Consider the following 27,685-nt stretch of genomic DNA (forward strand, 5'->3'; position numbering starts at 1 on the left):
GAAATTTCCAGAGGCAAGTATAAAGGTGCCACAGGACCCTCTGTTGCTTTTTACAGATTCAGACTAACACAGCTACCCCTCTAATACTAAAAACATTTGAAAACTCTTTTAAAACTGGAATTTTATTTAGATTTTTAAAAAAATATTAAATCTACAAAGAAAAAAGAAATGCACTAAATGCAAGTGATCAATGTAGAGAAATATATCTTCTAGTATAAGAGCCAGATTACAGCTCAGGGATTACAGGCACATGCCTCTGGACCCAGCTTCTTTAATCCAACACTGACTTCAGAATCTAGCTTTCATGTAAAAAACCCCAAAACCTACCTCTCAGATAAAATCTTGGAAAAGTGGCCTTAGTGTAACGGATGCAGCATCGTCTGTCTGAGTCTGTAGACAGCCTGAAACAATAGCTTGGAGAGTTGTGAACTGTCATATCCCTCTTCTGCTGTTAATAGCCCAATAATCCAGTGCTCTGAAGTTCCACCATCACCAAAACAGATACTTTGTGTATTTGGAGGACGCTCACTCAGATACCGCGTTGTTGCCCTGCTGAGATACTGACAATAGGGGCTCCCACAGGCAGAGGGGTGGGTGGGGAATGAGTCCCTTCCTCTTCAGGACAGACCCCAGCCTACTCAAAGAGAAGCAGTGGTAGGCCCTCTTCACAGCCTAGCAGACAGCTCTTGAGCGAATGGCTTGTGCCACTACTGCCACACCAGTAGGTGCGGGGAAGAGCTATGGTGAAGGTGGGCTTGGGAAGGCCATGTGATCAGGGCTGAGGGAGTCCTCATTTGTGCCTATGGCCCTGGGTTGCCTTAAACCAGGGATCTCAAATGACCACCAGGGCCACATGAGGACTAGTACATTGGCCCAAGGGCCGCATCACTGACATCCCCTCCCCCGCTACTCCCGGTCCCACCCCCACTCCACCCCTTCCATGAGACCCTGTCCCTGCCCCACCCCTTCCCCACCCCCATTCCAACCCCTTCCCCAAAGTCCCCACGCCAACTCCGCCCCCTCCCTGCCCCTATTCCAATCCCTTCCCCAAATCCCTGCCCCTGCCCCGCCTCTTCTCCGCCTCCTCCCCTGAGTGCGCGGCTCCCTGCTCCTCCCCGCTCCCTCCTAGAAAGTACTAAGCGCTGCCAAACAGCTGTTTGGTGGCGGGAAGCACCTGGAGGTAGGCAGAGTAGTGGGGAAACGGCACGCAGGTAGGCAGCGGGTGAGGGGAGCTTGGCGGCCGCAGGAAATAACTCGGGGGGCGCAGGGAGCTAGGTGGGCCACAGCAAATAACTTTGCGGGCCGCGTATTTGAGACGCCTGCCTTAAACTGTTCCTGTCTAGATAATTTGATAATTGTAACAAAAACCTGTACTTTTCTAATGGACTGAGATAAAGTTTCTGACTAGGAAGGCTATACTGTTACCTCTTTGTAGGGAAGGGTGAAGCCTTGGAGCTTTTAGTGGGTCTCTACAGCTCAAGTCTTGTAATCTTCTATAGTTTTTTGCTCATTGTCGCCTATTAAATGCATTTAAATGTAAAATGTTCATAAATAAAGCATATTTGTTTTCAAACAAACTTGTATAGCATGATATTTAAAATTAAATTAAACAATGAAAACAGACTCTCAGAAGTGGAATGTTTCATTTGAAAAAGCACTGTTCCTTTTCATAATTCTGTTGACTTTGAAATTGTGCTTATTTTAAATCAATTGTATCATTGTCAGCATATTCTCCTTCTTATTGAAAATGGAATTCATCTCGTGCTGGAAAATTAATGTTTTGCTTGAGGCGTTACCCTTTACCTAATGTAAATTAGAGAAATTGATTAACACAATGGGTAAAAAAAAGTTGTACCTTCCCCAGTAATATGTTTTTGATAGTTGTTGCTTGATAAATTAGTATATTGTGTGTTTTAAATGAATGTGATTTATTGCTTATGTCTAACATATGAAGAAACATAAAAAAAATTGTTTGCAGGATCATTGACTTGAACATATCAATGGCACTGTTGGACAATTCTTGCTGAGTGTTAAGATGATTTATGTAAGAGACCGAAGGTTTCCACAGTAATGCATTACAGTCTCAAGCTATCAACTCTTGTTCATGCAGAGACAAAAAAGGCTGAAAAACACTTACTTCTGAAAGTCCTCCATTAAGAAATTAGAGATAAGTTGATCCTGTTTATATTCCTGGAAATATCACTGTCAAATCCATCATCCTAATTTTCAGATGGGTATAAAGTAAATTATTGTTTTTCCTCCTCTACTGAGCATGCTGTTTTACATTACTTTCAATTCATAACTATTTCAGTTATGTAACAATGTATTTAGTAATAGAAGAGGAGACAGCCTGAAGCATCTATCTTTTAAAAACTGGCATTTTTCCACAGTTCAGATGTAGAAGCCTTACTGTAAATGATAAATTAAGGCACACTCCACATTGTTAGAAATATCATTAATTTTATTTAAATTGTGTATGCATATGAGAAGACCATATTTTTTAAGGATTTATAGCTAATACCATATTTTGTTGAGTGTATGCACGAGTGATGCAGCCATCCAGCACATAAGTTAAACTTACCTGGTCAATGATATCTTCTGCATTCTCATATAGTAATGGTTCTGTTCTTTCCACAGAGGGCTTGTGTTGGATGTTTGGATGTTTGCTGCCTCCTGTGGTCGCTCTGTTTAAAATGTCTTTTGCTTTCATTTGCCTTTCTCAGTTTGCTTTTGAACCATTGATGCAGAACATTTAATACAATCATAAATATGGTTTGCTTTCTAATTTGCAGTCATTATCACCATTGGTAATGTAGGTGGTTTTTTGTTCTGATACCCTCACCCTTAATTATTATAGTCAGGTCGTACAGCCATTTCACATATCACTCATGTTACAATCAGAGAATACAAGTGTGTGTGTGAGAATGGAAATACAATGTATTGGCCTGGTTTTGCCACATACTAAAAGAATTCCTATCAATGACAAGAATCACTGCACTTGAATTTGACTAATAATCTACACAAAACATAGTTTGGTGTTTGTCCATTTGACCTGCAAAAAACTAATTTTTGCCTCCATTCTAGAATTTAGCACAATTAAAATCCATAAAATTGATGCTGGGTTTGACAAGGCTAATTGGTACAGAAGAGAAATTTAAATGAGAAAGTTGGGTTGATGTTCAGAGCTGAATGCTGATTTAAGCAAAAGCTTGGGTTTAGGTTGGCAGCTGAATCAAGGTTAAAGTTTGGGTTCAATTGTGCCAAAATCTTGCAAACTATTCTCATGAAATTGCAGGCCAAGATGGCATCAGTATCATGAGATCAGCTAAAACGTCACAAAAATGACTTCTTGTGAGGTTTCACAAACATTAAACTAGAACCATAGAATGCAGACTCCATCTGGTTTGAGATCTATTCTGAACTCAAAACAATATGTGTAGGTTCAACACGACCCACCTGAAATTCAAGCTTCTGTTCTTAAGTTCCCATTATTGACCATATCAACTTTAAATACTCCTAAACATGCTTATAATAAATTCAGATGTGATGGAAATCCCCTTTATAATAAAATAGAAGCAAGCCTTGATCTGCTCAGTGCATTCCAATGGGGTTCATAAAGAAGTCTCTCCCTGGATGTAATAAAGATTTAGGAACTCTCCCCCGTGCTCAACAGCTGATAAACAACTCGCCCTCCATAGGGAGAAAAGCAGACCCAGTGCCGAAGTCCCCTTGCAGTTATGTGGTGAGGAGATGAAAAGACACACTGCTGCTGTTTCTTGTTGGAAAATTAGGAGGAAGGCAATTTGTTGGTGCTGTTTTGACTAGCAGAATGAAGGAGAGCTATCACCTGGTTACCTGCATATAGTAGAATTGTGCCAATACTACAGTGACCCTGGAAAGAAAATGACTAAGAAGTTTACAATGAAGTTATATGTCATTTACTGATAAACTAATCCTTCCAAACCTACCATGTGAGAGTAAATATGAGCTATACCTGTGAACTGCAGCCGGCAACAAGCATCCACAAAATGCTCACAGACGAGACAAACTGTAGTGATGACAAGTTATTCTTGGACTACCTGCATGGATTATTACCCCCCTCCCCCCCACAACCCTTTCCCACCCCCCAAACAGGACAGTGCTCACATTGAATATAAAATATTAGTTTAGCAAAATAATCCTCAAAACTAAATTGCTAAACAACTATCTCACAGTATTTTATAGAACTAGGTTCTTCCTTACTTTTATGAATCAGGCAGTTTATGTAATCTCTTAGCAGATTTTAATATTATACAATTGACAAAACTTTTCATATACAGCATAGTTATTACTGGAATATATTTAATATAGCTTAGTAACTAGTTTCCACATAAATTATATAATATTCTGACATTTTATTATTTTCTTTACTACTATACTACTGCTATCTTTAGAAGTTTATACAGTATAATTTGACAAAAATGTGTTAGATTATGTGTTATCAAATACACTGTAACTGGTTTGCAACTAATAACCATAGCACGATGCATTTTTATTATTATTGCTTTTAATGTAAATGGTAACCTTGTATTTATAATTCTCAATCTACGTATACATGTGACTGTATGTGCACTGCAACTAGGATTGTGGGATTTTCTGAGACTAGTGAGTCATTTATATTATAGTAAATGAAGTTAAGATGTCATCATTTTATATGAATAACCATTTAGTCTTAGCCCTGGACTACACTACAAATTTATGTCGATATAACTACGTTGCTCATGGGTGTGGATTTTCCATACCCCTGAGTGACGCAGTTATACCGACCTAACTCCCAATGAAGACAGCGCTATGTTGATGGGAGGGCTTCTCCTGTCAGCTTAGCTACTGCCTCTCAGGGAGGTGGAGTATCTACGCCAATGGGAGAAGCCCTCCTGTCAGCGTAGGTAACTTCTTCACTACACGCTACAGCAGCACAACTGCAGCACTGCAAGCATAGACAAACCCTTAGTTAAATTGCATTGCAGTTGTTGTCACTGTGTTTGAAATGATACTACTAGTTAAGCATACATTTGAAACACAGCAAATCAATATCTGTCTAAAGTGAAAGTTCTGTTGTTTAACATGTGGACAAATCAAATTGCAAATTTGCTGAATAGCCTGAATATTAATGGAAATTTGGTCAGTATTTGGCTTATGAATATTTGCCTGTCCTGGCTGCTGCTGAGAGCTGACTTCAGCAGGAACCCTGAATGAAGAGGCCCTCCTCCTCCTCCTGATCAAGCAGAGCAAGAAGGAGAGGAGAGCCACACCTTCATACTCTTCCTCCTCTCACCAGCAAGGTAGAAGGAGAGATGCTCCTTTGGCTGTTTCTCCTCCTCTTGAAAAAACTGGGAGGGGAGAGTTCCTATTCAGTACTCTCCTCTCCCCTGCTACCAGATCTCCAAGAGCCACTCTTCTCCATTGGGGAGACAGTGGGAGGAGGAAGAGAAACCCCAGCAGTAACTCCTCTGTTCACTCAGCAAAGAGGTGAGGGAAAAGATCTCCTGAGGCCCTGAATTGCTGCAGGGCCTGTGGGAAAGAAAATGCATTTCAGACCCAGCCTCCTCCCAACCACACCCCATGAATCTTTCCCAACAGGCCCAAGCAGCGTAACTGTCAAAAAGATTCATGTTAGCCAAATATCAATGATGGGCTATTTGTGCAGTGTGATGAACATTTGTCAAGAGTATCCATGAAACCTTATTGATGTTACCACTTTCCGTCCTTCTCCGCTCACTCTATATTGTATTTTTCTTGTGTGTTGTGTTATGTGAAATTAGACTGTAAGCTCTTTATGGCAGGGACCATTTATTTTAGCTGTTCTGTAGTATAATAATTTACTAGTGGCTAGTATACAGTAATGCACAATAACCTTATTATCTATTATTCAGCATATGCATTTCTATACTACTTGAATAAACCTAATTTGTTTTCTTTGTTAATGGCATGTTTCCACTCCATTCATTGAGGTTCTATTTTTGATGCCCACATTTCCTGCCTTGGTGGAGTCTCAACATCATAGTATGGAAATACAGGGAGAAATAAGACTTAGAAACTCAATATGCCAATATTCTTCTGTCTACTATGGAACAAAATCCCTGGGGAGAACCACACCACAAGCTAAGTGATCTAAATGGGCGGGTGAGCAGGTTGGGCTAGTTTTCTAGGTTGAGAATTCCATAGAGTGAGGTCACTCCACCTGACAGGGATAATACACATTCCTCATACATACATGATAGTATTGCTGCCAACTCCTCCACTATCCCCTACCTGTTTTCAATTCCTTGGGATTTCTACTTTTGCATATATGAGTTTGACCCTGATGTTTCACCCTGCACCAAGAAATCCTCATGCAGGGACAGATCCTTAGTTGGTGAAAATGGTCATAGCTCCTTGCATTTTGGTGAAAAACACCCCTTTGGCTATGGCAAGATGCACTGTTCTGTAGAGGCTTACTTTGCTCAGGTTTCCAGCAATACCTGAACAGCTCAGTAGCAACATGTACAATCTTTGGTTGCAAATCCAATTTAAAGGTTTTATTTCCATGCTGCAACAGTTCAAAATAACCTCAGGTGGGTTATTGTGATAAGAACATAAGAGTGGCCATTTGGGGTCAGACCAATGGTCCATCTAGCCCAGTGTCCTGTCTTCTTACAGTGCTAAATACCAGGTGCTTCAGAGGGAATGAACAGAACAGGTAATCATCAAATGATCATAATCCCCTGTCATCTATCTATTCACAGCTTCTGGCAGAGGCTAGGGACATTTCAAAGCATAGTTTTACATACCTGCCCATCCTGGCTAATAGCCATTGATGGACCTATTCTCTATGAACTTATCCAATTCTTTTTTGTACCCTGTTATAGTTTTGGCCTTCACAACATCCTGTGGCAAAGAGTCCACAGATTGACTGTACATTGTGTGAAGAAATACTTCCTTTTTGTTTGTTTTAAACTTGCTGCCTATTAATTCGATTTGGTAACTCCCTAATATGGCAATTTTAAAATCAAGTTTGGACGTTTTTCTAAAAGATATGCCCTAGGAATTATTTTGGGGAAGTTCTGTGTGATCAGACTACAAGATCACAGTGAGCCCTTCTGGCCTTGGAGTCTGTGAACCTATAAATAACAAAATTCCACTATGTCTACCTTTTTGAATATTGCTTCTTCTCTTGGCCTTCTATTCAATGGCTTTACACATCATGCTTGTCTCCATATGCGATATTATACTAAACTAAGGAATACACCTAATAGCTGCTGCGCTCTCTCAATTGTGCCCACTCCTGCATCGGTGCAAAAGGAGAGCAGGGGAAGAGGACAAAAGGAGCACTCTGTTATCTCCTAATGGCTCTTTGCAGGAGCTAAACATAGTTGGAGTGCTTGAGCACACGGAGTTCACAAAGTTAGCACCCACAGCTGCCCTAACTTTCACAAAGAGGACAGGAAGGTGCGGGGCTGGTTCCCACAGGCTCTGGAATGGCCCCATGTCTGTGGGTGGGAGAGTTGCAGATACTGCATCCTTGGAAAAGGGATAGGGGGAACAGAAGCCACTTTCCCAGGAGTTCTGGAATGCATTCTTGGGCAGTGCACGTCTGTACCAACCTGTACACCAAGTTGTGGCTGAACAACTGCATTTGGACATCAAGTAACTCTTAATTCAAATCACATGATTAATATTGTGCTCAGGTCATTCCTTCTCACTCCCTCACAAGTGAATAAATAAGCACATCGGGAGCTGACATGACTGTATGCACAGAATCACAGGACTGGAAGGGACATTGAGAGGTCTTCTAGTTCTGTCCCCTGCACTCAAGGCAGGACTAAGTATTATCTAGAGCATCTCTGACAGCTGTTTGTCTAACCATCTCTTCAAAATTATGGAGATTCCACAAGCTCCCTGGCAATTTATTCCAGTGCTTAATTACCCTGATGGGAAGTTTTTCCTAATGTCCAGCCTAGACTGCCGTTGCTGCAATTTAAGCCCATTGCTTCTTGTCCTATCTTCAGAGGTTAAAGAGAACAGTTTTTCCCCTCCTCCTTCTAGGAATCTTTTATGTACTTGAAAACTGTTATCATGTCCCTCCTTACTTTTCTCCACACTAAACAAACCCAATGATTTCAATCTTCCCTCATAGGTCATGTTTTCTAGACCTTTAATCATTTTTGTTGCTCTTCTCTGGACTTCCTCCAGATTGTCCACATCTTTCCTGAAATGTGGCACCCAGAACTGGACACAATACTCCAGTTGAGGCCTAATCAGTGTGGAGTAGAGCAAAAGAATTACTTCTCGTGTCTTGCTTACAACACGCCTGGTAATACATCCCAGAATGATGTTTGCTTTTTTTTGCAACAGTGTTATATTTAGCTTGTGATCCACTATTAGCCCTAAGTCCCTTTCTGCAGTATTCCTTCCTAGGCAGTCATTTCCCATTTTTTCATGTTTGCAACTGGTTGTTCCTTCCTAAGTGGAGTACTTTGCATTTGTCCTTATTGAATTTCATCCTATTTTCTTCAGACCATTTCTCCAGTTTGTCCAGATCATTTTGAATTTTAGTCCTAGTCTCGAAATCACTTGCAACCCCTCCCATCTTGGTATTGTCCATAAACTTTATAAGTGTACTCTCTATGCTATTATCTAAATCATTGATGAAGGTACTGAACAGAATCGGACAAAGAACTGATCCCTGCGGGATTCCACTCCATATACCCTTCCAGTTTGATTGTGAACCACTAATAACTACTCTATGGGAACAGTTTTCCAAGCAATTTTGCACCCATCTTATCGTAGCTTCATCTAGGTTGTATTTCCCCAGTTTGTTTATGAGGTCATGCAAGACAGTATCAAAAGCCTTACTAAAGTCAGGGTATACCACATCTACCACTTCCCTCCATCCACAAGGCTTGTTACCCTGTCAAAGAAAGCTATCAGGTTGCTTTGACATGATTTGTTCTTGACAAATCCATGCTGACTGTTACTTATCACCTTATTATCTTCTAGGTGTTTGCCAACTGATTGTTTAATTATTTGATCCATTATCTTTCTGGATATTGAAGTTAAGCTGACTGGTCTGTTATTCCCCGGGTTGTCCTTATTCCCCTTTTTTTAGATTGGCACTATATTTTCCCTTTTCCAGTCCTCTGGAATCTCACCCATCTTTCATGACTTTTCAAAGATAATAGCTAATGTATCAGATATCTCCTCAGTCATCTCCTTGAATATTCTAGGATGTGTTTCATCAGGCCTGGTGACGTGAAGATATCTAACTTATCTAAGTAATTTTTAACTTGTTCTTTCCCTATTGTAACCTCTGATCCTACCTCATTTTCACTGGCATTCATTGTTAGGTGTCCAATTGCTAATAAACTTTTTGGTGAAAAATGAAACAAAAATGTCATTTAGCACTTCTGCCATTTCTACATTTTCTGTTATTGTCCCCCCCTCCTCCCCGCCCACACACACCCGTTGAGTAATGGGCCTACCCTATCCTTGGTTTTCCTCTTGCTTCTAATGTATTTGTACAATGTTTTCTTGTTACCTTTATATCCCTAACTAGTTTAATCTCATTTTGAGCCTTGGTCTTTCTAATTTTGTCCTTACAAACTTGTGTTATTTGTTTATATTCATCCTTTGTAATTTGACCTAGTTTCCACTTTTTGTAGGACTTTCTTTGAGTTCCAGATCATTGAAGATCTTCTGGTTAAGCCAGAGTGGTCTCTTGCCATACTTCCTATCTTTGCTACACAGTGGGATAGTTTGCTCTTGTGTTCTTAATAATGTCTCTTAGAAAAACTGCTAACTCTCTTGAACTGTTTTTCCCCTTAGATATGCTTCCTAAGTTTGCTAAAGTCTCCCTTCTTGAAATTCATTATCTTTATTGTGCTGTTTTCCTTTCTACCATACCTTAGAATCATGAACTCTATCATTTCATGATCACTTTCACCCAAGATATTAACTGCTTTCACCTCACACCTCTCTTTTCCTATTCAGTCCTACTTTAGTCATATCCAACCATAATACTCACTTTCCCCTTCAAAATATATCAGCATGTCCACACTGCCCTTCCTTATTCTCAAATGAGCCTACTTGCTGCAGGAAGATCACAAAACAAATAAAATCAATTATCTACTTTGGTATATTCCTCTGACGTTACCTGTAGCTTTACCTTGCATCAGATTAAATCACATGACTTTAAATAGCAATAACAGTCAGTAAAAGACTAAACAATAACATCACGGAATACATTGTTTAGATATAGCATAAATACATGTATGTGTGAGTTTATAGACTAAGAAAAATGTATATTTTATTCTTCAGATATAATTACTTTATATTTCTATAAAATATATTTGAATATTCATACAATAAGCATGCCATTTCTGTATGAATTTGTTTCTTTTGTGGCAGAATGAATGTATGGTTGTTATATAAAACTAAAACCAGTAGCAAAAGAACAGAATTTCTTTTTCAGTATGTAACTCTTGATCTGAGTTTTATGGCACATTTTGATCCAATATTAATTTTATAAATGGCTTTCCTTTTCTACAATTCCCATGAAAAAGGTATGTAGCTAGATGAAGACTCTTGGAAAATTTTAATGGGACCCTTCCTTGAAATCTGTTTGAATTCACCTTCTTGAAAAAAAGTCTGTCTAATGGGAGCTGTGCAAGTACCAGCAATTGTTATGCCTTTGAGGCAATTTTTATTCCATTCATAATGGTTAAACTCTACCATTATAATGTATGAGTGTTTAAAATGGTCTCTTTGCTAAGTTGAAATTACTACGTAATAATGTATGATGATTGAGTTTTAGTTTGTTTGTGTGTAGCTATTGTTTTATTTTAATTTTTGTTTGATTTGCAACAATATCTGTATTTTCTTTTTACAGTCTTTTCCTGGTCCAAGTCTTGAAAGTGAAGATTTTAACATACCTCCCATAACTCCTCCATCATTACCTGACCACTCACTGGTGCACCTGAATGAGGTAGAGTCTGGGTACCACTCTCTGTGTCACCCAATGAACCATAACGGCCTGCTTCCATTTCATCCACAAAACATGGACCTACCTGAAATTACAGTGTCCAACATGCTTGGCCAAGATGGGACACTGCTTTCAAATTCACTTTCTGTGGTAAGAATCTTTAGTCTTTGATTTTAGGGCTAGTTTAATTTAGGTGGTTGTTTTTTTTTTTAAATGTGGATATCTATATCTGTTTAAAATACTGTCAGTAGGCTATATCCAGATATCCCTGAAATCATCACAACTGCTTCTGCTCTATCCCTAGTTTTACTCTTTATTACTGCTGCTTTACAGTGGTGTTATTATGAACCGAATCAGGCCAGTATCATTGACTTCAGATGAAACAGGTTTTAGCCCTGAATGACTGTGTTCTGTGTTTCTTTACCAGGTTCTTTCTATTGTGATTTGTTTGTACCGAGAGATACTCTAGGTCAAATCTTGCAGCCTTTTCACAATTCACAGTCCTTGTCCATACAGAGCTCCCATTGAAGTGATTGGGAGAGTTAAGTCTTTGGGCCTGATCCTATCAAATAGTCATTATGGGTCTGGTCCTGAGAAGAATTTTATTTTCAGTCATTTCTATATTGGTTAAATTGATTACAAGAAGTGCAAAGTCATATAAATATCCTGTTTTTCAAGAGGTATTAAGAATAAGCTGCAAACTTTTTGTATGGCAGCTGTACACCAAGTTATGTCCTCATATTTTAGAGCAGAATATGACCCTTAAGGGTATATTGTATGGGACGAAAAGTTTTTCATATAGGAATATGGATACATTTCTGGGATATTTTTTAAAATGTGCTAGGACTTTTACGAAACTTATGAAATACTTTATTCAGCCTCCTTGAAAAAGAAAGAGTTGAATGGTGTGAAAGGATCTAAGAATCAGAAATACCTAAAGAAAGTAGAACTAGCACTTGGCACTTTAATAAAGAGTAAAAGCAATGTTTCATTGAATTGATCTCTTTTATGCCAGGGCTATGGTTTGGAAACTAAGCATTCTTTTAAACACTGATGTTCCACATTAGTCTTTTGCAAAGAACTATGAAAAAAAAGGCCTTGAGAGTCTAGATTGTCATAGTGAATTATTGGATCAAGGGCAAATACAAAAAAGCTGAATAGTATAACTAAACAATTCTGCTTTGGGGAATTTATGTAGATCAGGAGAAAACAGAAGTAAATTAAGGGAAATATGCACTGGTTGGAAGGGAAAAGGTGCTATATTTACTAAATGAATCCTGAATAATGATAGGTAAATGGAACATGATAATCCAGGCATCATTTCTTGGGCTGTGGATGTCTCCTTCCTCTTATGACCCATAATAACCTTCCACCTTGATCAATTTGTTATAGGGCCACAATTTCCTTTGCACAGAATGTAGGTATATTACTGCTTATATCCTTGAAGAGAGAGATTCATTATTGTGAAATTAGGTTGATGAAGTAATTTTAGTTTCAAGTGCAGATTCCAAACGTTACCTGTCCACAGTGAGTAGGAAAACAAGATATTTATGTAAAATTAAAAGTATTATTTTTATCAAAGACATGGACTCGGAATTTGTGTAGTCAAGAAAGGAAAGATTCCTCAGGCTTATGGCAAGTGCATGTTCCTATTCATTGAGAATACAGTACATCCAAATATATTTTTTTGTGTTCCAAGGGTATTGTAGACTTATCTTTGCCTTTAAAAAAAAGTATTGTATCTGTTGCCACAAAGTCATACTGCAGATTGATTTACATTTGAACAACTTTCTCTGGGATGAAAGCCTTTATAAATGTATTTCTGACCTAAGCCTGTCCATCTGTCTTCTCCAATCCCATGCTCAGCTTCTCCATTTCTCAGCCTTTCCCTTGTTCTCTCATACACAGGGTTTGTCTGAATTGTTAGTTATAACCTGAGTGTTGCCCCTAAATCAGGTCCTGTCCACACCCAGTACCCTTTAACTCAAGTGTGGTAGAGCTTTGAACTTAGGGTGACCAGACAGCAAGTGTGAAAAATCGGGACGGGGTGGGGGGTAATAGGAGGCTATATAAGAAAAACACCCAAAAATCGGGACTGTGCCTATAAAATCGGGACATCTGGTCACCCTATTTGAACTGGAGTTGGCTGGCCTGTCATGTTGTAGATACTACAACTCCAGTTAGCCCAGTTTGACAGCTAACACAATCATTGTCTTCAGCTTGAATGTTATTTTGCACTCTTACTCGTGGGACACTAACTTGAGAGCAGTTAACTCAAGTGTATATAACTTGAGTTAACTATGCAATGAAGACAGATATTCCACTGTGCTTTTGGTGTTCCTCAACAACAAGGAAGACAGATGATTTTGTGAAGAGCCAGCATTATTTATTTGCATTTGAAACGGACCCCCTTATTTATATAACCCAGAAACGTAAAAGTTTCTTTTTCTGCACATCATTCTACCTTTTTGATATTACTCATCACCACCCTTTAAGTTTCATTTTTACTATTTTGTCTAACACTGCTCTATACCAATAATATATGCCAAAGTGTGCTAGTATATTTCCTGACACTGAAACTCCTTTACGAATTTCTCAAACCTGTCCAAATTCTTGTTACCATATATTCAGTAATATATTACTCCCTCTTGCAAATTTGGACACTAGGCAACTAGTTCCATTTCCCAGGTCACTAATAAATATTTTCAGTAGAATTGTTCTTAGCATTGAACCTTTGGGTTGTTCCTCACCTTGACCCATTTATCCTCTTTATTAGAATTTACTGGGTTTTGATCAAATTCAGCTCTGGTGTAAGGTGCAACTGCATTGAATTTGGCCTGTTTACTCTCATCTTTTCTGCTAATCTGTTCTCAAGCTATATCAATATTTTAGCAATGATGCCTACATTTTTATTCTGTATTTGAACTATTGGGTGGTCTGCAATTGGCTGACACCAGCTCAGGTTACACTTTTTTAGCTAATGACTTAGTTAATGCTAAGCTGATGGAAGTAAACAAACAAAGTCGGAAAATACTGGGGGTACAGATCATGGCATTTCCCTTTCATCTCATCTAGCAAGTGTTTGCCATTGTAAAATGAGAATTTGCTTGAGTAAGGACTGAGTAAAAGCTAATGCCTTTGGAATTTGGCTCAGTATGATTAGAAGTTATTGTGCACTGTGCACTCGAGCACTTTTTCAACAGACTCACACTAAAACTGCTGGTTTACTAAAACATATATAGACCTCACTCAGGAAAAACTCCCATTTGAAAGCCCTTAGAGTGCAGGATTTGACTCAGTATCTGTAAGAGTTTTCATCTGTAGAAGTGCTTAAGCACACAAAATAAGAACCCAGTACCAGCTCGGGGAATTCGCATTAAGGATCAATTTCTTATGGATTTTTTACACTGTGGGAATTCTCTTTCTGAAAAATGTTACAATGCTCGGAGATGGGACTTTCCCATTGCCATTTACAGTATCTGACAGTCAAGTTGGGAATTAGCCTGCTTTGAAGTTTTGAGATTGATTGAAGTCTCTCTCACTCTCTACTGTTCAAAAACATCACTAAAATTTCCCTTTTCCTACATTGTGCTGTCAGTTCATGTTTGCTTCTATATTCTTATCTGGGTCTCTGTTTTCTACCAAAGCGACATGCACACATTCATTTTTTACAGTATCGTCAAATGCAGATTTCTCAAGACATTTCATTTATATAGCTGTTTTAGATATATGGAGCTCAATATTTGTACAGAATTTCTTCTGGTATTGCAAAACTGGGTCTGGGTCCTCAAATCAAAGCCAAGAACTGTGTTATGTATAAGAAGTTTAACATGGGCATAACTGAGATATGCCCTCATCTCAGATTGCTTAGATATCTGGGTATAATCGGATAATAAAGTTGCACTAATTGTCTTGTAGTATGTTGGTTTGTCTGTGGTGGAAGAGAATTTTCCCATGTACTATAATTGAGGCAGCTCCCTTACAACTAGGTCTGTCTCAGTTTCTGGTGGAGGTCAGCCTCTCTAGACTTCCAGGTGCTGTATAATCTTCCTGAAATGCTCCTTAAAACTGTCAGAAATAACCACTAGAAAATTGCAAATAAAGCTGTCTGCACAGATTTCTCATGAGAGGGTGCATGTACCTGCAAAATGCCTTTTAAGGTGCTGAAAATAATTGAAATATTTTAGTATGTTCATTTGCTCAAAATAAAGTTATAGACACACCCAGGAGCTGTTGAATATCCTATGGTTGCTAAAGAGTTTTTCTAAGCAATCAGAATTAAATTTTACAGTGCAGCTTTTACATTAAGAAAACACCAGTATTGTTAGAGTGTGCTTATATGTAACAGGATTTTTTTTTTAACGGTGTGGCTTATAATGCTGTATAGAACATTTACAAGAAAAAATAAAGGTGATTTCAATTTCTCTGAATGCTTCAAATTTCAAGTTTTGAAGTTTAAAGTGGAAGAGATGTTAAAAGATAATAAAACTGGGGGATTTAGTTCCAGAATGCTCTATTTGTACTGGCAACAAAAGCCAGAATAATGTATATACTTGGGTTTATTGTCATTTTTAGTAGACAGTCAAGGCACACTTTGAATTCAAAGGCTACTGTACAACTGTTTTGACAACCATCACATCAGTAGGTAGTGTGCAGGACATATGAAACTGAAACAGAAATGCTTCTTTAGGTCTATAGGGAGTGCAGTACATCAATGAATTCAGAGATATTAGAGTAGCATGAATTTCTAATATGTTGCTATTATGGAAACGACCACTGGCATATTGAATAATGTAGCTTTCAAAGGAGAGCAGAAAATGTGATTACAGACAATTTCATTGCTGTTTTTAAAATAAATATTTTCAAAATCTTGAGGTATTTTATTTCCTGTTGTGCATAAAATATGTAACAGTGGACTAGAGCTAAAGCTCTTTTAGGACACCAACGAGCAGATGATGTCAGCTGTAATTATTCAGATGTGGAATAATAGAAGCATTAGTTTAAAATAAAATGGATGTCACAGGGGCCTGTGTCCTTATATAAAAAAAGCAATAAAAAGAAATGATTTTGCCCACTTTGACAGAAGAATAAAGGTAATGAATAATTATTTAACATTATGCCCTAATTCATCAAAGCCTGAGCAAATACATATTTTTAATGAATTATATTTTTTTAGCTATAAAGCCCATGAGAGAATAATATCTTAAACAAAATATGCCGCTGTAATGCAGTGTAGGAAATCGGACACCTATTTTATTTTCATTTTCCATATCATGTAGAACGCAGCTACTATTTCTTATTAATAGAGCAATTGCTAATAAATCTGATGTAGGAGATTGTTGTTCAAGCTGGGACATGTTTAAGATACTTTGTTTCACCAGCTTCATACATATTAGTTTAAATTCAGTATTCATGACTAATCTTGTGGCTGACCTAAACGGTTGATTTTTTTGGCACCTTTTAGTGTTAGAGCAAAGCACTGAGTCAAATAGACATTTTATATTGCTGATGAACAAAACTGATACCTTTCTTTACCATAACAAAACAAAAGATTTTCCCCTTATTAACCTAAGTGTTGAAATTTGAATCTTGCTTGAATAGCACATAGTCCTTTTTTTCCTGCCCTATATTTCATATGACAGTGGTATAAGATACTTTTAGTCTCCAGTGAATACTTCACATTTGTACTTCATTACAAGGCTGGTCTTCACTTTAGATCAAAATTTACTCTTATTCCACACAGACCTGCTGTTACCCAAATGTTATTACTATGAATTATTGCTATCAGAAATGCCGAATCATAAAAGTAAGGTAATAGAACACCTCATGTTGAAGCAATGAATTTTTATCATCTCAAGCCCTTTCATTCTGGAGGGTGATCTTTTTTACACAGATTTTAAAAGTCTGGGTTTTGCATTGAAATTACCCTTGACAGGTTGAGGGACATGGCAGTTTGTATGTGCGTTGTTGGGCAGCATAGCCAAAGGAATGTACACCCAGATCTTCAGCTGTTGTAATTAAATTAATGGAAAAAGAACAGGAGTACTTGTGGCACCTTAGAGACTAACAAATTTATTAGAGCATAAGCTTTTGTGGACTACAGCCCACTTCTTTGGATGTGGATACAGACTAACACAGCTGCTACTCTGAAACCTAAATTAATGGAGATATCCTATCTCTTAGAACTGGAAGGGACCTTGAAAGGTCATCAAATCTAACCCCCTACCTTCACTAGCAGGACCAATACTGTTTTTGCCCCAGATCCCTAAGTGGTCCCCTCAAGGATTGAGCTCACAACCCTGGGTTTAGCAGGCTAATGCTCAAACCACTGAGCTATCCCTCCCCCATTGGTGTAGCATCATTGTTGACAATGGAGCTATGCTGAATTATGCCGCTGTAGGACCTGGTACATAATGTTTAGCTTTCCATTCTCTTGTTGCCTCCTCCAATGTACTGACATTAGAAAAACAGTTTATATGACCTATGAAGAAGAGAAGGTTAAGAGGTGACTTGATCAGGGTTCTATAAACAGTTATACCCTAGGTAAGGAGAAGATATCTGATAATAGAGAGCTCTTCAGTCAAAGACAGAGTCATAAGCAGATCCTGTGGTTAGAAACTGAAGCTAGATTAAGTGGAAACAAGGCATGTATTTTTAACTGTGAGGGTGATTAACCATTGGAACAACTTTCCCAGGGATGTGTTAGATTCTCCATCGCTTGAAATCTTGAAATAAAGATTGCATAACTTTCTAAAAGCTATTCTCTAGCTCTACCATGAGCTATTAGACCTCATGCAGGAAATTAATGGATTAAATTATATAGCCTGTGTTTTACAGGCATTTAGACTAGGAGATCACAGTGGTTCTTAAGATCTTAAAGTCTATGAATAAGATGCAACCCATAATTGTCTATAACAATAATCCACATTAAAAAAAAACAGGCTAGATGTTCAAGCATAGGCATGCATAAGTGTTTGCAGATAGTTGTTTGAAAATATGATTCAGATGTGGTCAGTGCACTCCTTTCAGGATAACTTCAGACACCATCTTTACAATGCCTGATGCAACTATTGGATTACTAGCCAATCAGCATATATTTTCAATTTGTTCACCTATCAGGAATGTCAGATTGTTCATACTTGAAGTTCAGTGGTTGAGACTCTTGGAAATAGTATATTTCACAAATTAATCAAACAATTGTGTAATATTTCAAGTAGAATTGGCACGGTGACAATTTTCATTTTTGGAGAACAATTTTACATAGTTAGCCTAAAAACAATTGCTGAGATTGGTGGAAATATTTTGGTGAACATTTTTTCATAGCAATCACTCATCAACTAAATTTATTCACGTTTTATTCATTGCACAAGGAGGTGAAACAAAACTTACCATGATATTAAATCCTATCCAGCACTAATTAGCTATCACTGCAGATATCAAGAGGTGGGCTATAGACTAGCAGTTCAGTTGCATGGATGGATGGTTAATATATTATGGAGCTAATGCCTGGTGGTAAGTTATATGGCATTTTGTACATGCAGCTCCTTCATAAGTGATTAATGCACAAGCAGCGTCAAAGCTGCAAGTGTCAAACAAAACAGAAAAGAGAGTATGCAAATAGAGAAAACATAACTCATGGAAATGTCAGAATTTCTGAGATTTCCAGCAGCAGAGATGCTGACTTTAATCTGCTGCTTTTAACATAGCATGTAGATGTCGAAAACAGCAAGATAATGAAATATTTCTGAACACTTGCTCAGGCTTTGGCAAAAACACTGTAGTCATGTTAAGGCCTATTGATGCTGTTGAAATGAAATGTCAATTTCAAAAATTGTGAAGATGCTTTTATGAGGAGCAAAAACAGGCAGCAGCCTACACTATAGAGTAAAAGGGGGAACTTGTGCATCAAGCAGAAAGGCCTGCCCCCCTCTGTTGCTGTCCTGCTTCGCTACTTTTCTTTACTTAAGTGGAATGCATTTGCTTTGCTTTATTCTACCTGAGAACAACTGAAAAGATGCTGAATCTTAAATGGATCAGACTGACCTTACCCTCATCTCAGCCCAGGGGATACAGAGTTACAGCATATGGAGAATAGCAATCTCAACATGCAATACACTTTATTGATCTTAAGCAGTCATCTGCATTCTGGAATCTATAGTTTGCAGGGCTCCACCTCTATATTGGGGACTGCGGAAGCCAGTATCTGAGAACTCCATGCACAGTATTGGACCTGCACTGTGCACTATGGCTGCACTTTGAATTCCCCTTCTCTTGCTTATCCTCTTTCATCTGTAGTGTAGTAAATATTTAGCAAAACTACAGATTTACCCAGGCAAAAATGGCCTAGCCTGGACCTGTCGCCTTCCTTCTTTTAAGGGATGTCCTCCCCAAATCATGTAGCTGTGATATTTTTCATTTTTCCATTTATCTCTTGTAAAGACTTTTACAGAACTTTGTCTGCCACAATTTCTTTTTCAAACAAAATTGTTTGGCCCTCTTTTTACCAAAGCAAAAATAAATGCTACCCAGGAAGCACTGCATGGGAGCAGCCCTACAATAAAAAAAACAAGTGTGCAGGTGTGCTTCAGGAGGAAACGTGCTCAGTAAGGCAGGAGATTTCACTTTCAAAGTGTTTTGGAGGTTTTAACCACCAAACAACAGGAAATAGGTTGTTTGTTATTTTTATCCTTTGATAGTGTTCCTTCTAAATCCAAATGTTAATTTAAACAGAAATCTTTGAAGCAGGCCACCTTCCCTCAAGGTGGCCACTCCCAACTCTAGCCACTCCCCTTTTTCTTTTTAATAACATATAGTCCCCTTCTGAGCCAGGTCTCTCTGCATGTGTCTCTCTGCCTTCCTCCCTTTTTAATTATTATTATGATGCAAAATGTTCACAAAGAGACCTTGCAAATGCCCTTTTCCCCATCCTTCCTGATTTGGGAATTCCATAAAGACAGTGTGTCAAATGCTAACCTTCACACTGCTTTTAGTCTGATCCTGTATCTCACCCTCATGCTTACCAGTGTATGAACCCACCTATATTCCCTCTCACATGTTTGCACTGAAATGCATTCATGAGGACAGATTGGAAACACACTGTCTCCCTCCCTCTCAATATGTAGTCTCTCAGTGTATTGCACAATACTGCTTAGAGTAACTTCCTTGCAGCATCAGAGAAATGTTACTTTGCTAATATAACAATGGATGAACTTTTACTGAACTGCAGTTTGTTTACAAAATGAAAAAAAAACCTGAATATCATAGCACTGCTGGCTTTAGGAGTATGTGCCTGTGACTGCTGCCCAGGAACCTGTAATCTTTGGGGCCATGTTAGAGAATTATTCCCAATTGCTTATTTGTGTGGGGGGAGAGAGGGCGGGGTGCTAAATTCTAAACAAAGGCAGCCTTATCTGGTGGACCTATCTAATCTAACATATTTGTCAGTATCTCTCTCTGTTTACTTATTATTTCATAGTGCCCAGCAGTTACTAGGTATTTCACAGAAGACCAGAGAGCCTCTGCTCCAGTCTAAACATTAGACATGACTAACAAAGCGAGGCGATGAATAGTGACGTATAGCAATACACTTATGAGCATCTCATTATTGTTTATTTGTATTGCAGTAGCACCTAGGATCCCCAGTCAGGGACCAGAACCCCATTGTGCTAGGTTATGTGCCCCAAAGAACTACTCATTTTAGGCTTGTGCACCTAGTGGCTGTTCAGCAAGGGCTTTTATATATATTTATATAATAAATATATGGAAGATGGAGATACAAGTGTGAATGTTCCTAACTTACTTATTGTGGGAATCATGGGAGGGGTAGATTTACAAAAAAGAATGAAATGAGGGCAGGACAGTGTGCTAGTGCAGAAGGCAGAACACTGATGTGTTATGGTCTTGCTGATCTTTAAAGAAGAGAGGCATGAGATACTGGGGGTAGGGACATGGTCTCCATAAGACTGTCCTGACCTCCAGATGGTGCTGGTAGCAGTGTTAACAGTATACATATACTATTCCCTGAAACCTCTTCAGAAAAGGGAATGGAAAAGACAGAAGGAGTTGAGATCTAGCATTTATAGGCCTCTCTTTGTCCCAACATGGTGCTGGTTGAAGGATCCACACCATATATAACCCATGGTCTGAGCCCAGAACTAAACCACAGGCATCTGCCACTTGAATTAAATGAATAACTCCACAATTCCAAGTACCAGGCTGCTGTCTTCTATGTGGATCAGTCACTAGAGGAGACACAACAAACTTAGCCAGCATGTTGCACACTCTCCCTGTCCAAGGAAGTTTGGACCAAATCTCTGAGGTCTACAGAAGTTAAAATCCCCATACAGTTTTGCATTGATCCTGCCATGGGTTATCAGCAGGGATACAACCCCTAACATTTAGCTGCAAAGCACTTTAGTTAAAGGAGTAATGTCTTTAGCTGACAGAAGTAGTAAGCTTTATCTTCCATGTGGACTAGAGGTGGATGTGACATGTCATTAGCCACAAGATGATGCAGTCTTCTCTGGAGTTTCCTGGAGTAACAGTGAAGTGAAAAGGCACCAAAGGGCTACTTGACTTTCCTAGGCCTGGCCTGGCCTGGCCCTATGGTGATGCTGGCAGTGTTGTGAAGCTGCATACCTTAAGTCCCTACAGCCCTTGTGCTGCCTGGCCTTGTTTTAGAAATTTGGGATCTGATCTTGCAGCTACTCCACATAAAGTCAATTGGATTTTTGTACATGGAAAGCTTAAAGGATGAGGCTCTTGATAAGAATCCAATGTATTTTTATTCAGAGATGGGACTTCTAATAAGCTTAAAAATTACCTTCATTCCCATATACCTCTGCCCCATATAAAGAGTTTTAGAGATTAGCTCGGTAACTAAACTGCAGTTCCTAGCATTTAAATATAGGATACCACTTTAATGAAGTTTATTACCCTTCTCTCTTTATGAGGTAGCATATAAAGTGTTCAAAACTGTAGGCTTAGTGCTGATCTAGCTATTAGCTGCAGCTTAAGTTGCCTGACCAAAAAAGTACACATTATAAAATAATGATTAAAAAAATTCAAAGTTGGGCTATTTAGAAAATGCACTAGACAATAGTACTAACAATGCTTTGCTCTTCTGTAGCAACTTTCCTCTGACTGTGCGCAAGTGCTTCGCAGTCATTACTTAACTAAGACTTCCTATGCCCCTCAAATAATATTACAAATGTTATTTATTTACAGTATCAAACCCTCATTCTTCCAAGGCACTGTACAGCAGAATAAAAACAAAGGTATTTTAATAAAAACATAACATAATGCCATTCACTCAAATACGATCACACAAATGAACAGGCTCAAGTTGAAAAGGGGTGTGAATGAGACAGATTTCAGAAGAGTGATTTTAAGCTATTGGATCTACCATACCAAAAGGGTGATCACAAGCTAATTTCATATGATGATCAATCATTAAATTGGTCTGGAATGAAAGCAAAAGTAGCAGGTTAATTAAGGGTCTCAAAAGAAACAAACTTAGACTATCCACCACCTAACATACGTCCCTAGTAAAGAACTTGTAGTGGGTATAATATCATGATAGCTCAAACCAGTAAGCAGTCATACAACCACATTCTGGACAAGCTGAAAGTAATAAAGCAGCGCTATCAGGAGCCCTGCAAAGATACTTCAGGGATGGCTGCACCAGTCCTTGAAACGCAGCCAGCTCTAAGGTGAAATACAGTATCACTTTAACGTGACACTACACAACAGACCATTTGATTCAATAGTAACACGACTCTTACCGACGTTGAGTCAGTCCTGAGCTAATGCCTCTGCAAGCTGCTAGGAGTCAGGGGGTTCCAAGAGGTATTGTTTTTGCATCAAGTGGTCAGGACCTCAATAGTATCTTGTGATACAAAAACAGTATGTTTATCAGTCTTGTTTCAGTGGCTGCCCATCCACCACATCCCTCATACCCTCTTGTTCAACAAAAGCTCATCTTGTGCCCTTCTTCCATGTCCATGCATTTTTGCATGTTCCCTCTTGTGCGAGGAAATCTCTTCCTGACCCCCTCTGTCATGCTTCCTACCTCTGCCCCATTAGGTTCCCTTTCAATGTCCGCAGTGCCAAGGAAACTGTCCATCGTCGAGAGAGATGGAGCAAAAATAGTTCAGCCGTTTGTGATCACAGAATATTTTGCAAATAGTACAGTGCAATACCTAATTTTTCTACAATGTAAAATACACATGTATCATTCCCTGCCATTGCAGGGGCCTCAGGCATTGGTGTCACCTCGGTCTCTCCTTTCTCTGCCTCTGGCACACAATAGTTTGTCTTCTGAGGACTGAATTGCTTTAGCCTAACTAAAGTCATTGGACTCAATATAGGGATATCAGTTGAAAGTCAATGGGCCTGGACATACAGGAGGTCAGACTAGATGATCACCATGGTCCCTTCTGGCTTTAAACTCTATGAAGTTATCTTGCACATTATTCTGTGGATGGTAGACGAACATTTTTATGAAGAGAACACAGTAAGCCATACTTCTTGTGATCATTGTTGTTTAGTATTATTATTTCTTATCTGTATTGCTGTAACACCCAAACAGAGGAAAACACTATCCAGACCCCCAAAGAGCACATATCCTAAAAAGGCAAAGACAGAAAGATTGGGGGAGGGAAACAATATACAAGAAAAGTGACCTGTGTGGTGAGAGGCACATCTTACTATTTACACATTATCTTTTAGATTTTCTTAACACAATAAATTCTTCTCACTCACTGTTTTCTTCTGCAATATTCTACATATTAAATATACCAGATATAATAAGATGGTAAATTTGCCAGCATAGATAGGCCACTTAATTTCATAATTACATTAGCTTCATAGTTTACTGCCTTAAAGACTGAAGTGCACCTTCGAAGGTTGTTGTGTTGGTTGAAAACAGTGGGTGGGATTTTCAAAAGCATTCTGGCCTAATTTCAATCAGTTGAAGATTAATCAGAGTTTTACCATGACTGCAATGGAAGCAGGCTTAGGCCAATGCTGAGTGCTTTTGAAAAAGCAACTCAATATGTATAGACATGGTTTCTGACAAATTTTTTAAAATACAGGCCTTAAAGAAATAGAACTTATCAAATAAAAAGTTTAGGTCAAGACCCACACTGTACCATTGTATCTCTGAAATTATTGTAAGTATAAAAAATGAAAAGGCAATACAAGATGCTACAAGGCTGTAGAAGAATGATGTGATCTGGTATTTGAGAAATAATACATGGTTATGCAATTAAAGACAGGATAGCAAAGTTGCAGCATAGTTAAAGTGGCCCATGCAACCTGAAATTTTGACTTTGCTGTGCACTGACTGTGTGCTATCTTAATGTTCTGTTAACACATGTTGCTGGAGCCTTAAAAATACAGGATGAATTCCGTGAATAATACGGAGTTTCTATTTAAAAACAAACAAAAAAAACCTGACCATATACAGGACAGGCAGAGTTAGAGGGCCTGATATAGAGTCCATTTAAACTAGTGGGAGTTGAATCAGACCCTTCAAGCTCTAGAGCTGTCCTGTTTTGTATAGATTCTCTGTATACAGGTTTGGCAGATGTGGCTAGGAGAATTAGGAAATCCATAAGTAAAAGGGAATATAACGTATCAATTCAGAAATCTTCCTTTTGCAGATGACCTGATCACTTTCAACAACAGTACAAAAGTAATCAGCTTTCCCCAAATCTATTAGCACATCATCTTTACCCAGATCATATTAGCACATCACCTACGTTGAACAAAATAATTTTCCAGGAAGGCTCAGCTGCTGTATATTATTTTTACAGAATCGTTCATGTCCCCATTTTCAACATTCTGATTATTTATAATCATCCATTATTTACAAAGTTAGTGTGAGGATATAAATTAGTGTGATATCTAGGGAATGTAACTAGGAGTAGTGGGATAAAAATAATCACAGGAAAATTAAGGATGAATATCACAACAAAAATCTAATGCTTGTGGAATAGTCTGCTAGGTACTGTTAGAGCTCAGAAATGTATACGCTAGGGAAAAATCCTGCATTGGCTGGGAGATGGAATAGATGATTTAATAGGTCTTTCTATGAGATGTAATTTCTATAACTGGTTGATGCATACAGTTGTGTTCAGGCATTTGGACTCATTTCTTGTGTCTGGCCAACTGTTTCCTATGAAAGATCATAAATTACAATAAATAGACTTTGCAGATGATGAGCTACATGACACACCTGGAAAGAGTTTCCTGTACTGATATTCAAAACATCCATGCCAAAAGCAGAAATAACAGTCCCAGTCCACTACAGTGCTAAGAGGGATACATGGCAAAAACAATATTTACATTGAAAAGAATATTTCTTATTCTAACGCTTTTGCGGGAGGAAGATACTATAGCAAAACAAATGCCTGACTTGAAGATTGGTAACAAAGATATCACCGAGATGGGGGGGAAGGGAGAGAAAAGCAAGCAAGCATTTATTAAAATGTTGATGTAGATGTAATTAGATCCATTTTAAGACCAAAAGTTTTATGCAGAAACTGACAGAAGGATACACAATAATTATAGTTTGCTGACACGCTGAATAGAGTTTCCTTTTTTTATCTTCTGGTTTTAGGAAACCAAACTGTAAATAAATATGCAGCTTGACAGATTGTAATTGCGATCAGCAAGGCATCTTTTCATTTAATCAGATGGTGTTATTAAAATGGGGTTACAATTAAACATTTTATAATGTGACGTAGAACTGTATTAAAATTCACCAGCAAACAGTAATTTGCATTTGATGCTTGTGCAGCCCATTCTATTTGCAGAAATGTTATTGGCTGTGACCTTCCCCTGGTTAGGTCTCTGTTTGCTGTTCTCTTCCTGCTTTGATAAATGATATTAAGCATCCACTTTCTTCACCTCACAATGAAACTTTAGATATTAGTATTGCCTATTTATATAAAATTATTTTGACCCTTGCTTTGGAATATGCTAGCTAAAAGAGAATGTTTCTACTAGAGGAAATGTAGAATTCACCTGATGAAATCACCTGATTTTTTATGTTTATCTTACAAATAGTAGGTTTCATTAACCTTAAGCTTGAAACAGATTTAATTACAAACTGACTACAAGCAAGACTAATGACATTTTTAAAAAGCATAAATAGCAGTCTGTAAATTGACTGCAGTATCTAAGGAATTAGTCCATGGAAAGATGAAATGTGGCATTGGATTTGCCATTACCTTTATCTAGATATAAGTACAAATGAAATTACTACAAGAATTCTTTGGGAATAATTTTCAGAAAGACTTTAAAATAGGGCTCTGATTCCAGATTTTAGATTTACACATACATGCCCATTATTGATCCCCATTCTCTTGATATCCTGGATTGGAGAATGAGTTTATTAAATACTATAATGTTTTGTTCCAGAATGTGGAGGAAGTAACCAGGGGGGAGCTCTTTTAGACTTTACTCTGGCAAACAGAGAGGAATTGGTAGTGAATCTGAATGTGGAAGCAATTTAGGTGAAAGTGATCATGAAAAAAATAGATTTCATGAGTCTAAGGAAAGAAAGGAGTAGCAGAATAAAGACATGGCTTGTTTAGCCTAACCAAAAGTAAGCAGAGGGGAGATATGATTATTCTCTATAAATACATCAGAGGGATAAATACCAGGGAGGGAGAGGAGTTATTTAAGTTAAGCACCAATGTGGACACAAGAACAAATGATATAAACTGGCCATCAACAAGTGTAGGTTTGAAATTAGGCGAAGGTTTCTAACCAACAGAGGAGCAAAGTTCTGGAACACTCTTCCAAGGAAAGCAATAGGGACAAAAAAAAAAAAAAAAACTAACTGGCTACAGTACTGAGCTTGATAAGTTTCTGGAGGAGATGGTATGACAGAACTGCCTATGATGGCATGTTGCCCATTGGCAACTGCCAGTAGCAAAAATCCCCAACGGCTGGGGCACTAAATGGGCGGGACTCTGAGTTACTACTGAGAATGCTTTCCCAGGTGTCTGCCAGGTAAGTCTTGCCCACATGCTCAGGGTCTAACTGATTTGGGGTTGGGAAGGAATTTTCCCCCGAGTCAGATTGGCAGTGACCCTATGGGATTTTCGCTTTCCTTTGCAGCATGGGCCAAGGGTCAGTAATGTAAATGGTGAATTCTCTGTAATTTGAAGTCTTTAAACCATGATTTGAGGACTTCAGTAACTCAGTCAGAGATTAGGGGTCTATTTCAGGAGTGAGTAGCTGAGGTTCTGTGACCTGCAATGTGCAGGAGATCCGACTAGATGATCACGATGGTCCCTTCTGACCTTAAGTCTATGAGTCTATGAGACTTCAAAAAAGCAGACTTTAACACCTCAGAGAACTGACAGATAAGGTCCCATGGGGGAAAAAAAATAAGGGAAAAAGGAGTTCAGGAGAGGTGGCAGTTTCTTAAGGAGACAGTATTAAAGGGCACATCTGCAAAGTATCCAGATGCAAAGGAAAGATAGCAGGAATAAGAAGAGGGCAGAATGGCTCCATCAGGAGCTCTTTACCTGAAAATCGGAAAAAGAAAGTGGAAACATGGACAAATTGGTAAGGAGGAATATAAAAGAATAGCACAAGTATATAGGGACAAAACCAGAAAGACTAAGGCACAAAATGATTACATCTAGCAAAGAACATAAAAGACGAGGT

At 38.4% G+C, this 27,685-nt stretch overlaps 1 protein-coding gene across 3 annotated transcripts in view; it reads left to right on the top strand.

Moving 5' to 3' along the window:
- Positions 1 to 27,685, top strand: part of TOX (thymocyte selection associated high mobility group box) — a 265,158-nt gene that overhangs the window by 134,657 nt on the left and 102,816 nt on the right. For all 3 annotated transcript variants that reach the window (XM_054021071.1, XM_054021073.1, XM_054021072.1), the window contains exon 3: positions 10,907 to 11,149. In XM_054021071.1, coding sequence (XP_053877046.1) covers positions 10,907 to 11,149 — 243 coding nt within the window. The remainder of the gene's footprint in view (positions 1 to 10,906; positions 11,150 to 27,685) is intronic.

The sequence above is a fragment of the Malaclemys terrapin genome, chromosome 2 (assembly GCF_027887155.1).
Source record: "Malaclemys terrapin pileata isolate rMalTer1 chromosome 2, rMalTer1.hap1, whole genome shotgun sequence".
Lineage (NCBI taxonomy): Eukaryota > Metazoa > Chordata > Testudines > Emydidae > Malaclemys > Malaclemys terrapin.